At 46.2% G+C, this 13,861-nt stretch overlaps 1 protein-coding gene across 1 annotated transcript; it reads right to left on the bottom strand.

Annotated features, from left to right (window-relative positions):
* Nucleotides 1–4,022: 4,022 nt before the first annotated feature.
* LOC135389296 (uncharacterized) lies at nucleotides 4,023–5,937 on the bottom strand. The gene is made up of 3 exons (XM_064619360.1): nucleotides 5,686–5,937; nucleotides 5,329–5,442; nucleotides 4,023–4,912 (listed from the first exon to the last, which is right to left on the bottom strand). The coding sequence occupies exons 1-3, from the start codon at nucleotides 5,885–5,887 to the stop codon at nucleotides 4,023–4,025; spliced, it is 1,206 nt and encodes a 401-aa protein (XP_064475430.1). The 5' UTR covers nucleotides 5,888–5,937.
* Nucleotides 5,938–13,861: the final 7,924 nt, after the last annotated feature.

The following is a 13,861-nucleotide window of genomic DNA, read 5'->3' as shown; positions in this document are numbered from 1 at the left end:
ATTGCCCACACTCTGTATGGCCAACGCTTCTCTCAAAAGACGTTTTCGCCTATCTGGTTCCCACGCCAGCACCGCCGTCTGGGACCATAGGGGTTGACAATTATTACACATTCTTAGATGATCCAACAAATTTGAATCTGGGCTGTTTTTATGCTGGCCCAACCTTTGGTTAACGCATTGAGATGTTTGACGTATGTATACAAAGCCACAAGCTAACGGGATTCTATGTACAACATTTTTTGCACAAGGACCAAACTTGATGGTTCTGTGTTCAACATTACAGGCAGACTCTGGTTTTGAAAAAGGCGTTAAACGATCTAACCTGAAGTTGTTCCTAAAGAGGAGACGGACCCCCATCTCATTCGACATAGCCTTCAAATTATGCGAAATCTTGTGGTAGTACGGAACTACTGCCATTTTCTTGTTTTTCTCATTTTCTTCCATTAAGCGTTTCGGGCGAGCTTGAAACTGAGCAAGTAGATTGTGCTGTATTAGCTTAAACTGGTATCCTGCTCTTTGTAATTTGCCGGTCTGTATCACTGAACACAAAATGCGAGCAAGATTTGGTCAATGCACTGGTTATCAACGAATTTATCAAGCTATTTTTCACCAACTTAGAATGGCAACCCCTTCTTGGCAGAAGGGGTTTTTTGAAGTGTAAGGTCAAATCTAAAAACTTCAACTTCCCGTCGGTAGGATGCTCTTCCGTAAAAGTTAATTCGGGGGCCGATTCACGAGCCACACGTTGCAGTTCTACCAAGCAGGAGTGGGAACGAGACACAAATATCAGATCATCAACGTATCTAGCCACCAAAACAGTGTCAGGCAAACACGAATTTACAAAAGCACTTAAATGAGAGTCGAGGCAACCTAAACAGATTTCAGATAAGAACGGTGTAACAGACGAACCTATGAAAACACCATCCTTTTGGGTGCATAAAACGCCATCTATGCAAGTTACATTAGAATCCATATAGAAATTCAGCAATTCCAAAAAATCACTTATTGCAATGCCAGCGTGAGACTGGAAACGTACCAGATTTGAGTTCAAAAGATCCGAAACCCGTTTCAACAGCAAAGGTTTCCTAAGAGAATAGTACAGATATTTGACATCCAATGACATCGCAAACATTTCGGAACCATGAAACGGCAAAAGCATTTTGACAAAATCTTGAGAGTTCCTCAGAGATAAGGAGTTGGGTACATCTAAAACTGACAATGATTTCTGGATGAAGGTTGAAACCAACTTCTGCCATGTGCTATTTTCATTGAGTACAATTCTAAGGGGTAGATTGGGTTTATGATCCTTCAATAAAAATTCTGAAGAGAAAGTGCAAGAAGCAGTTCCTTTGATACTCTTTACCAAGGCTGACAATTCGTTTTCATTCAAAATATTCAAAACATCCCTTTTCAAAGATCGAAGGTTCCCAATGAAAGACACCAACAGCTTGTCAATCGCGTCCGACCGCTTTTTTAAGAACTCTTCTCTCGGCAGAACACCAAAACGGCCAGATTTGTCAGTTTGAAGCAAGACCAGATTTCTAATTCTTGACTTGATTCTAATGTAACTTGCATAGATGGCGTTTTATACACCCAAAAGGATGGTGTTTTCATAGGTTCGTCTGTTGCACCGTTCTTATCTGAAATCTATTTAGGTTGCCTCGACCCTCATTTAAGTGCTTTTGTAAATTCGTGTTTGCCTGACACTGTTTTGGTGGCTAGATACGTTGATGATCTGATATTTGTGTCTCGTTCCCGCTCCTGCTTGGTAGCCACTGCAACGTGTGGTTCGTGAATCGGCCCCCGAATTAACTTTTACGGAAGAGCATCCTACCGACGGGAAGTTGAAGTTTTTAGATTTGACCTTACACTTCAAAGGTGGGTTATGCTGGGAATATGATGCATCAAGTAAAAAACCCCTTCTGCCAAGAAGGAGTTGCCATTCTAAGTTGGTGAAAAATAGTTTGATAAATTCGTTGATAACCAGTGCATTGACCAAATCTTGCTCGCATTTTGTGTTCAGTGCTCTCAAGCTACAGACTGCCAAATTATAAAGAGCAGGATACGAGTTTAAGCTAATACAGCACAATCTACTTGCTCAGTTTCAAGCTCGCCCGAAACGCTTCATGGAAGAAAATGAGAAAAACAAGAAAATGGCAGTAGTTCCGTACTACCACAAGATTTGACATAATTTGAAGGCTATGTCGAATGAGATGGGGGTCCGTCTCCTCTTTAGGAACAACTTCAGGTTAGATCGTTTAACGCCTTTTTCAAAACCAGAGCCTGCCTGTAATGTTGAATACAGAACCATCAAATTTGGTCCTTGTGCAAAAAATGTTGTACATAGAATCCCGTTAGCTTGTGGCTTTGTACACATAGGTCAAACATCTCAATGCGTTAACCAAAGGTTGGGCCAGCATAAAAACAGCCCAGATTCAAATTTGTTGGATCATCTAAGAATGTGAAATAATTGTCAACCCCTATGGTCCAGACGGCGGTGCTGGCGTGGGAACCAGACAAAACGTCTTTTGAGAGAAGCGTTGGCCATACAGAGTGTGGGCAATGGACCTTTTTCACTTCGAAAGAGCGCCACTAGCGGTGAATGTCCAAAACACGATTGGGGGCTCTCCGCCGATCCGCTTCTGCGTGCGTAACGCCGGATCGCTTTCCCCAATACTGCTATCGGCCAGCATCGCCCTTATTTTGACAGTCTCGGGCTGCAAATTTTGTTTGCTGCTGTTCCTTTGCTTTTTTGTAGCTTCGCGTAAATGTTTTCGGTGGATGAGCTGAAGGAATTTCTGGGTACGGGTAATGAGTGGACCAGCGATTTAACCTGCGTGCCGACGGTTTGCGAAGACACCATCGATGCCCACTTCGTCGCGTCTAATCGGCAGCTCAACAAGGGATGGATATTCAAGGAGGAGAAGTACATCCGGCGGATTGAATGCTCCGTGCTTCGGGGGACCGACCTGCTAGTGCTTAGGAGCATATGCCTTTGCTCCATGAGGTCCGGGCACTACAAACAAGTCGTGGTTGTCAAGGTGGATGTCTCAGCTGCTGTTGTACAGGCGCACTGCGACTGTGTTGCTGGGTTAGTATAAATGTTTTTCCTCCCTTCCGCTTGAGTATATTCTGCTTTAACGATACTGCGCTGCTGTAAAAATAAGCAAATGACAGTAAAGCTATTTCCACCAAAGGAAACCTGCTAACATGCGAACATTTTCTGTTATAGGTTGAGCCAAAGATGTCAGCATGTAGCCGGCCTCCTTTTTGCAGTCCGGAGTATCCAATCTCCGTCGTGCACCGATATGCCATGCAGATGGATAGCACCGACACAAGGTAAAAGCACAGCAAGCCACTGAGAAAAACATCTTTATTGATTCACGTCAACAAGTTTCATGTCAAGCTCTATCAGGGCATTCATCACCTTATCTTGATATTGTAGCCAGTTTTACAACCCTATGAGGAACGGTATAGTGTATTCCATGGTGGGAAAAGCCCGAGTCTGCACAGCACCGTACACGCAACATGTGTTTATACGGTGATGCCCAGAGTCAGGATTTTCCCATAATGGGTTTCCTCCACTGGCCTGCCTGTGTGTATACTATCCTTTCGCTTCAGTACATACACAGACTCATTCTGAACACAGAAGTTTCAAACGTGACTGTGCCCTTTCTCTTACAAATATTACAAATGCATTTTCTGATTTCCAGGACAGAACAATCTACCAATGCAGCCACTGCAGGACATCACATTTAAAAAGCACGTCGTCAACAAGGTGGTACCAGCAAAACCAAAGCGCCAGCTGCCAGCCACCATCCCGTCACTGACACACTCGGACATTGAAGAGTTTTCCAAGAACATTGCCCGAGATGACCCGCACCTTGTATATAACAGATATAGCAAAAGCCGGTCTACTCCACCATGTAACACAAGCATCATTCCCGACACTGAAGATCTGCATTCAGAGAGGTGCTCCTCCATATTTAGAGAACACTTTGAGAAGATTGTACCACTGACGTCTATTGAAAGAGATTCACTGTGCATAGTGCGGAGACAAAGCTTACGTAACAATCTGGGGTTGCTCCTACAAGACACTTCATTGTATTTGTGTACTTGTAGTTCGAAAATGTCTGTTTTTGGGCATTAAGGCCGGAAGGCTTCTGGATACGAACTTCTGTACCATCAATGATAATACGAGTGTTTGGATACTTCCTGAAATGAGGCGGGAGATGTTGTTGGACTTCAGCAAGGCTTGGGAACCTAGTCACTGCAACAAGTGCCTTTCTCAGTGCCAGGACCCACTTCGAGAAGATACGGCTAAAGGTGGCCATGGAAATCGAAAAGTTCCGTGAGATCTCCTTCATCTGCATTCCTGTGCGCAAGCGCACCAGAACCATGAACATCTGGTCCTCGACACTGTGTGCCCCTCTCTCCTCACTTCTTAAAAGCCGTGGACTTTGTTTCAACACTAAGCCCAGAATGTGCTTGAAAACCGCTTGAGAGGGGATGCCTGTGTAATACAGCATGTCTTCAGTACATTTCATATTCTCCAGGCACAGCCTTGCAGATTTCAATTCACGGAAGCGCATCTTCCAGTACTCCGCATTCGCCGTGCTTCTTGTGAGGTTTGACTCCAGGTCAGAGCTCTTCTGCCTTTCATCCTTTAGGAAACCCTCAAGCTGCTGTATTCGTTCTAGCAGGTGATTATTGGTCTGGCAGCCGTTATCCAAGATGGTAGCATCCTGAGCTCCGTCATCTCTGGGCAAGCTGCTGGAGGAGGCCACTTCACTTTCTGGTCTTGCCGGCACCTCTTCCCTGCCCACAGTCACTGCATCAGCATGCTGCGAGTGTTGTACGCCAGGTGCTTTGGTGCTTGAAACATGGCTTGTCCGCTGAGCCTTGGCATGACCTAGATCGGAAGGTGCAGGGCAGTCAGTTTGATGTTATAGTACATTTATATGTATGTATATAGTACATGTTATAGTACAGAGCAGTACATTTATGCAGATGTCTGGTGGAAAAATGGAGTGGCAACATGCAGTGGCATACCCAGAAAAAAATTTGGGAAAGCATGAAACAGTGTCACAACCTCTCTACGTACAACTCAGTTTAAAGTCCTGAATAAGTACATGTGGATGTACCTCACTGCAGTGTGTTCTGTATGCCAGTATCATTTCACAAACATGCAATGTTCTAGTTGAAGGCAAGAGTGCAGAGTAATGGAATGCGTTGCAGATATACCACGGGGGGGGGGGGGCATATGTTTACTATAAGGAGAGATATACCACGGGGAAAAGCACTGTGTGCATAATGTCGATAACGTACCTTGCCTCTTTCTTAATCTTTCAAAGCGTTCCAGTGCTCCAGTGCTGGTCGAACACTTGTGTTTAAAGACCGACGGCACATAATCCGGATGGTGAATAACGCGCGACGGCGCCCCTGGAACATAATACACACTTGAGCAGGCTTTCTACAGTACACTGTCATCATTTAAATATCCAAGCGCACTGTAAACATGCGACCGCGACAAGCGTCTCCCCGGTGTCATGAGATTAATGGCCGATGTTGGCACAGCGAGCTGAGTTCGGTCGCTGATTCCCAACCTCGATGATGGTGTGGTATGTAAGCTACACCTTGCTACACACGTTTCAATTATTAAACGTACGCAATAACGGCATTTACCTGTGACGAAGTGGTCGCTGCATACGCGTGAGTTGGCTGTCGGCTCCCATGGAGATCCGTCTTCGTTTACACGTCGCATCGCTTGCACCCATTTCTTCCTTTTTGCTGCGTGAAGATTGCCCGCAGGGAATCTGAAGAAACGTTTCTTCGGTGCTTTCTTGCTAGAGTTCGTACAGCCTACAGCAGCACATCGATGAGGCATTTCTGCTCGAGAAGAAGCCGCGTACGTGAAAAGCACTCCTTCTCCGTGGGAGCCGGAGAGAAACTGGAGCCCCCAAAAGTTATGGCGCCCGCGCGCCGCCAGTCGCGCATGCGCAGACGCCGATGTGAAAAAGGTCCATTGGATTAGTGTGCCGTCTGTATGTAACCACCATGGAGGTATGAAACTAAGGAGATGCCCTAAGCGCCTCTCCCAATGCAAGCGAGCGTGCTGTGACCCGCGCATGGCATTGTGGTTAGTTGCCCATACACGTGACCCATAAACGTCACGGCAAGACGTCATAAAACATGACATCCTCCATGTCCGCGGCGTATCTTACCTGAGTACAGAGACGAGCTGCGGCCGAATAACTTGTTTCCGCTTTCATAACATCTTAGAAGTTATCACACCCGTTGAAACACAAGATAGATCATCTCAGTGTGGAAGCAATGGATCACAAATCGCTAGAAGACGTACGTACGTCATCGTGACATTGCCTGGCTTCTCTTCTGTTTTGTTCAACGTTTGCTGTGATTTATCACGCGGCAAATGTTGAAACAACCCATAACCTTCCAAGTATTGTGCGAATGGACTCCTTGAAGGTAAGACGTTTGCTGAAAATGAGGTTTGCTAAACTTCCAATCCTCCGAGCAGACCGCCATAACGCCGAAACATGTGGGGATCACGTGACCGGGCAACTAGATGGGCGTGGTATTGCCAGGAGCGACCGCTAGAGGGGTCCCACGGCCCTCCGATCTTATAGCCCTCTCCTTAGTTTCTTACCTCCATGGTATCCACCCGGCCTTCAAGCGCCTCCTTTGACCTCCTTCAACTCATTTTGTCCTCAATTCCCTATTCCCCTCTCTCTGTCTTCCCTCGCACCGTCTACATGTTCATGAAGTTCGTTGTTATCAATTAAACGTCTTGCTGGTTTTGAGCCTTCGTGTTTGTGTTTGTTTACGTGTCTTGCCCATCGCTCAGGCTTGCCTATCACGGAATTTATCCACCAGCTAGCCTGCATTTACGCCATTCTGTCAATGACGATTCCAACTTCAACTCTTTGTCCCTCGAACCAAGGTCCGTCCCACCTGTACCACTCTGCATAGCCAACCCCGGCGGCGCGTTCTCCTGTCCGTCCTCCAGAGACCCTCCCGTATGTCCCGTGGGAACGGGTATTGAATCCGACCCGTCACGCTCAGAGGTCCCCTGCTCCAATCCCCGCGTTCTAACCATGCTGGTCAATTCGGGAGAAAATCACACAAAGTCTCACCCACACCGTTGGTCACCGACCAGGACCGCGGGCGAAGATGAGAGCCTTTGTGAACCTCCACCACCCAGTTCGGATCGGGGCCAATATTCGTCTCGTCCAACTCTGGGAGAATGCCAGGCTGCAGAGGGAATCCTGTCGACTGCGCCAGTCAAGAATACCAGTCCAGTTTAGTGGTGGTCAACAGTTTATTGGCTCCAGGATTCCAATTTCGAGCTCCCTGCTCCTTGGTGCCACGCACTAGACTGTCGTCTTTGCGGCTCTCGGGCCCTTTTCTTGGCTTGATCACCTGACCGCTTCATCGTCGGAGCTCTTCATCTTCTTCGCTACTGACTCCGGGATTGTTCATTCCTGCTATCCCAAGACGAAACGTCAGGTTTGGGCAAAATCGAAACAGCACGCGTACACAGCGAACTATGATGAGGTATTCGGCAGCAGGCAAGCAATTTGTTCATATCTGTCCGCCATACGCCACCTACATACATACCACATAGCGCAGAATTTGGAATAAAACTTGTTGAACTCTAGTACGAGACATTTCGGAAGGAAAGCGTGATGCGACGAACACACTTTAACTGTATAGCTTAGCTAGGGTCTACTTGCTCAGAGTAACTGTGCTTGGCTCGTTTCTTCGTGTAGTAACTGTGACTTACTTACTATTTACAGTAACGTTTGTTAAGACTGCCTTGAGCAGCCTTTAAGAGTTTACGAATAGGCTTAGGTAGCTCAGTATAGTGCGCATCGGTTAACTTGATTGATATCAAGGCCGACACTAGGCAGGCAAGCAACAAGAAGGGAAATTGCTAAGGTAGGTATACCACAGATTGCTTAGTTTTGAAGAAAACGTAGGCTTTCGCTATTTTAGGTGGTTTATTTGCGCAACAAATTGTTCACGTTGCGTTGAAGGTTCTGCGGGAAGTCGCTATACTTTGTTTGTCCACGTGCTCATAGTAAAAATTAAACCGATCCCTCTGATCATCAGCTTATCTTTAACTTTTTTTCTTCTTGCTGTTGTTCACGAGCACGGAGCCACACAGTTTGATTTAGGGAAGTCCATGCCCCTCTGAAAGAGCGAACCAATGCATGGAGCCTCGGCGCTTGCGTTATAGCTGTTACTGAAGCTCTCTCGCCGGCAACGCGCAAGTAAAGCAGCCAGACTTAGCCAACATCATCAAAGCCCATTCGCTCAAGAAACGAAGGAAATATGCATCGCTACCGAATGCTTAACGTCATGTCGAACCAGATGTTTGTGGAGACCTTTCGTAGAGACTTCTACAAGTACTTCGCTACATTACCTCCACTTAGCCTCATGTTCATTGTCATTACGGAAGCAGTAAAAACCGGACGCGGATACGATTCCCTGACTTCTGCGGGAAGTCGCTAACTATTTACCTCTTTTAGCTGTTGTTCACATGCACGGTACTACACAGTAGGTTATACGCCGCAAATACACCTAGAATTAGCAAGGCAATGCGTGTAGCACGTACAGGGACGCTATCTGCGCTGTACAAGGGAGGACATATGCGCACGCTATTAGGAGCAAGTAGTTAAGGACGAGGAATTCCGTAACACATAGTGAGAGCATGCGAGCTATTTCGTGTAATTACGAGGATGGTAGTATCTGCTTTAGTCTGAGGACAATTGACAGTTTGGATGAGGAATCCGTGAACAACAGGATGAGGCGGCCTGCGCAGAACGAACTCCGTCTCATCCTAGATGGGTAGAAATCCAGCGAACCGGTAGAATGTAGGAAGGGAGATGCCTCAGGACAGAAGCCGCCGATATTTCGAACAGAGACTGTTCTTCTTCTGGGCACCGTCCTCATCATTGGCATGGTATTTAAAGGGTTAGGTGTGACGTGTTTAAAGGTTCATGCGAATTGTGGGTCAACAGTATTGTACAGTATAGGTATTATGTTCACATAATCCCCTCCACACTCTAACAAAGCAGCCATTCACTCCGGCCGTAGAAGCCCTTACGGAACCTTTCTTCCCTCCGGGCTGTTGACCCACAATTCGCATGAACCTTTAAACACGTCACGCCTAACCCTTTAAATACCATGCCAATGATGAGGACGGTGCGCAGAAGAAGAATAGTCTCTGTTCGAAATATCGGCGGCTTCTGTCCTGAGGCAACTCCCTTCCTCCGTCTCATCCTGTTCCTCGTAGTTTCTTCGTCAAACTGTCCTTGTTCTGTATCTCCTCAGACACAAGCAGATGCTACCGTCCTTGCAATTACACCAGCTAGGTTGAATGTACTCGCTGTGTACTACAATTATTTGTTCTTATAACACCTTCACAACTATTCCGAACTCCTCAGGGTCATTAAGATGCAACCGCCTTCGCAAACTGTACATAATTCGTGCCAGCGCAACAAATTAAACAACTGCTAATTGTTACCCACCTTCTACGTCCCCATAGGTCAACAATAGTACGTATTGTCAACGTGCGTACGGTCAACATTGCAGTACGTATATATTCGCTCAAGTCCCGAGATCCCTGGATTTCGGACTTAGAAAGCCGCCGAGATCCCAGGATCTGGAGCGTCCCGGATCTCAGCGCTAGTCAGGGCGATGTGCACGCTGGCAGGAAATGTAAACACGACTGTTTTTCATTTCCTGTGACATCAACGTATTCGCTGCTTGAAATTCAGCACAATGCCGACGCACAGTCCCACGCATGAAAAACAGATATTGGGCGCGGAAGTTTACGTAGTGCGTAACCCACACCCTTTTACATACGCACCCATCTGGGTCTATCTTATATCAGTATGTGCTCCACAGCACACGCCGAACGCTTCCACGTTGGTGTAATGCTCAGTAATATGAACGTGCTTTACCCGTGGAAACAGATAAGTGCGAATTGATGCTTGAACAGCGAACTAGCCCCATATACGTCCCTTCTTACAACTTTCAGCATATACTTCTCCTTTTAAGCCCGCTGTTCTATGTGAAGCGGACTACGTTTGTAACTGTGCGTCGTTCTTCACTTTTCACTTGGGAATATTCGTACAAGTGATGTTTACTTTCCACTCCTAGGAACACTGTATGCAAGGCGATGTATTACTGTATGCGTCACTGTATTACTTTCGTCGCGTTCTGATGAAAGAACGGATCGGCATAGAAGATGATCAACTCATGCGTTAGCTCAACGTGGCAGTTCGGACCTCCGGAGGGTGTTATGATTGCGACTACATTCGGTTGTGCTCCACACCTATATCATCCATGTAAAATGGAAAAGGGTGAGAGCTTCCAGGTTTCAGAGAAAATTAATCAAATCCTACTGTTAACCCATATCCGGTTTCGGTTTCTCCGTCACGTCCCCCTCGTTCCCGACTTCACAATTGTGCAAGACGACAGAACAACAATCGGCGCTTGGTTGAAGCGCAAAGTGAGATTTTCACGTGAGACTCTACCCAGTTCGGGTTGGCGATTTGTTTAATAACTTACGTTATTCGGAACGGATGCAGCGTGTGACATTTGTTATGCAGGTATTGGTGCTGTAACTCAGAGAGACGCGCCTGACAAATGTTTATGCTGGGGTTCGGTCTCCGCAAACCCGAAGAACGACACGCATGCTTTCTTTCTTGTTCTCACGATGAACTAAGCAACACCTATAAGTACCGTGCATAACCTAAAGAGGACCTGCTGCTCCGTCGCGACAGCGCCGCCAGTGGCGGTCTTGGAAGTATCCGACGTGATAGCAAGCTGCCCGTTCTATGCATTCTCAAATTGAACCGTAGATTCCGTGGCGACCGCCGTAATTAGATGGGCTGATTTTCCAAGTGTAAATAATGTGGAACCTTTCAGGGGCGCGAACGAAGAGAATGGAGAAAAACTGCACGGAAGCAACCACCGTACGTATTTATAATGCATCTAACAGTGCAGAAGGAGATACAGCCATTCGTGTCTGTCTGTGTCAAAACACCTGTAAGTGATACGTCGAGAGGGTGGTTAGTGATGTCTCACAAAATACTGGCTTGCTAGCGAAGACTATATAGGTGCATCTCTCTGACTCCACCCGCTTGTGACATCTTGTTTTTGACGAGTCTCGTATTCATTTCGTCCTTTTGGCACATCACAGCGCACATAGCTGCGTCGCTGAAACGTACATCGTGCGTCCGTTTGATCCATACAAATAAACACGTCTGGTCACAACATACTGTCTGAACCTGTACAGCAGTTTTTTTCTGTATCTTCTGTTACAATAACGCTAAAGAGATCTTCAAGTAAGAAATTACATATGGGTTTCTGCCTCTGCTACCGCCGTGGGCTTGCGGCCCGACGGCTGTGAAATGGTCGGTGCGTAAATACTAAACTTTTTGGACAACGTACAGCTTCTATTCTCACTGTGAGACTCATCAACCATATGACCGGGAGCTCAAGGGCTGAGCTCTCTAGGAGTATCGGCTCTGTGCACAGGCAATAAAACACCTCAATCATCAGCTCGAAATAGGTTTCCGCTTGAGCAGTGCATTTGACGGTGATGCAGTTTCCAGCGGCGTTACACCGTTTCGAAAGCGGCAACTGGAAATCATTCATCATCTTGCAGGCCCTTATTCAGTTTCATTGAAACTAGAAAAAAGGAAATATAATTAAAATAAATATATAATATAAATAAAAAGGAAAAAATGAATATATTCGCTCATGTTGTGTACACCCCAGGCAAGGGCCAAACGCGCGTCACGAACGCTATTCGCTAGTCTAGTGCCGTCGGTGGTATTGGAAGCATAGAAATCATGAGAAACGAAACATCTGGTCCCTATAGTTAGGAATTCTGTTAGGTGCTTCCACAGTTAACGATGTAACAGTTCCGGTACGGTAAAATAAGACGTTTGCACTTCACATGTAAAGAGTTCCGGATTTAGGGGATGGCAGACAGGGCACTTGCCCCGGGGCCTCCACCAGTAAAGGTCTTGTCCAAGGGAAATCTGTTTTGCATGCCTGAAACGCATCCATGAAACGAAAACTTGGTAAACTTGGTAAAAATCTGTCGTCCGTCCACGCATATCGACCCCGAATAACACATTGGATAGACATGAATAGAATATTTATTTCACTTGTCTACGAAATGTTCAAAATATGACAAAACCTGACTGCTGAAAAATCTCTGACTAGTGTGCCACACGGCCGCCGTCCTTGAGAAACAAAAATATGTCATTTATAGACATATAATACACGGATACATATAATAATACATAGAATGCACGAGGGAGCCCCCACAGCACAGTGCCCCGGGGCCCCCACCACTATAAATCCAGCACTGCATGTAAACAAAGCTTGCTTCCCGGCAGCCATCACGCAAGCTACTTTCTCCGGAGGCCGCATCACGGCGCCACCAGTGTGTCTCACAGTCCCTATGCCTCATCGCTCAACATCACAGTCACATATGCAGTAACCAGTCACTGTTAATAAAAAGCAGGAATGCCGTGCGTATTGAAAGTTCGGGAACCAGGAACGGCCACGCACAAAGCACAAAACGCAACTCTCCTAGAGGAGCCAAGCAGACGCCGCAAAGGCCGGAACAGAACTCGTCTCCTGATGTCACGACTGTTCGAAGTGCGGCTTTCAGTCGGGGGCAAATGATGCAAGTTGAAAATTGCATTACAAATTTTCGGATCTGAATATATAAACGAAATATTATGCATGGTGGCTCGGAAACATATAAGGAACCATCTGATAAGGCCTACTCGCTTTACATCTAGGGTCCAGACTGTCCCTTTTTGTTTTACATCAAAACAACATTTTCAAACTATATATCGCAGATGACGCACTCGCTCACAAATTTATAGAACGAGCAAAAACAAAACCATGGTCCAGGATATGGGAAAGTTTAATAAACATGAGTGGTGGTAGACTCTTCCAGCAGACATGAATACTGATAGCTCGCAAACCATTAAAACTTGGTAATTGGTCAGCATGTAGTTGTCGATCCATTAGGCACGTCGTTCTACCAAGGTGGTTAACTGTATTCGAATTCGCTACTACGTCAATAAAGACACTGTTCCGTCTATGTTCTCTGGTATGATGAGGCTTATGCGTCTGACAGCGGTTTTTCTCTCTGACAACGGCAGCTGAATTCCCAGCTGCCAGGACTGCATACGTGCACGTCACATGAACTGTTGATTTCACTTTGTTCAATTCGTTTGTACACTTGCAATTATTCATTAGAGTGCTCCTGCGCTCGCAACAGGGGGCACGAGTCATTGACTATCCCTTTCATAGCCATATTGAATAGCGTTGTTGAAGTGACGTCTCCTTGCAGGAGTGAGTTAGAGTTAGAACGAAAATACCAAAAATAAAGAAGTATTTTATGCAGAGGAATAAGACTTGTTCTACCAACACAATTGCCAGTATCCGCGCCAGTAGTCCTGTCTTATAGGAAATCACAAATGCATGTTATGTACGTAGTCAGATAGATGAACATACTTTACAGTGCTTTGCAAGCCCCCCGAACGAGACAGTAGTATACCAGCCCTACAGAAATTACAAAAAGGACCCATACTACGGCGGCTCGTGTTACAGAGCACAAGTGACGAACATCCCAGGCAGCGTCGCTGCAACCTACCTGAAGAAAGGAAAACTGTGAGTATAAAGTTTATGTTACTGGAATATGCCATATGGACCATAAGTACACCGAACATAGAGAAAGCGACGCTTGTTATTCGAGTATGCCGGCACTGCTGCACGTATGCGCCACTAGCTTGTGCCA

Source organism: Ornithodoros turicata, chromosome 3 (genome assembly GCF_037126465.1).
Source record: "Ornithodoros turicata isolate Travis chromosome 3, ASM3712646v1, whole genome shotgun sequence".
NCBI classification, from domain to species: Eukaryota; Metazoa; Arthropoda; class Arachnida; order Ixodida; family Argasidae; genus Ornithodoros; species Ornithodoros turicata.
Note: the sequence above shows the minus strand (reverse complement) of the source record. Positions and strands in the feature narration are given on the sequence as shown.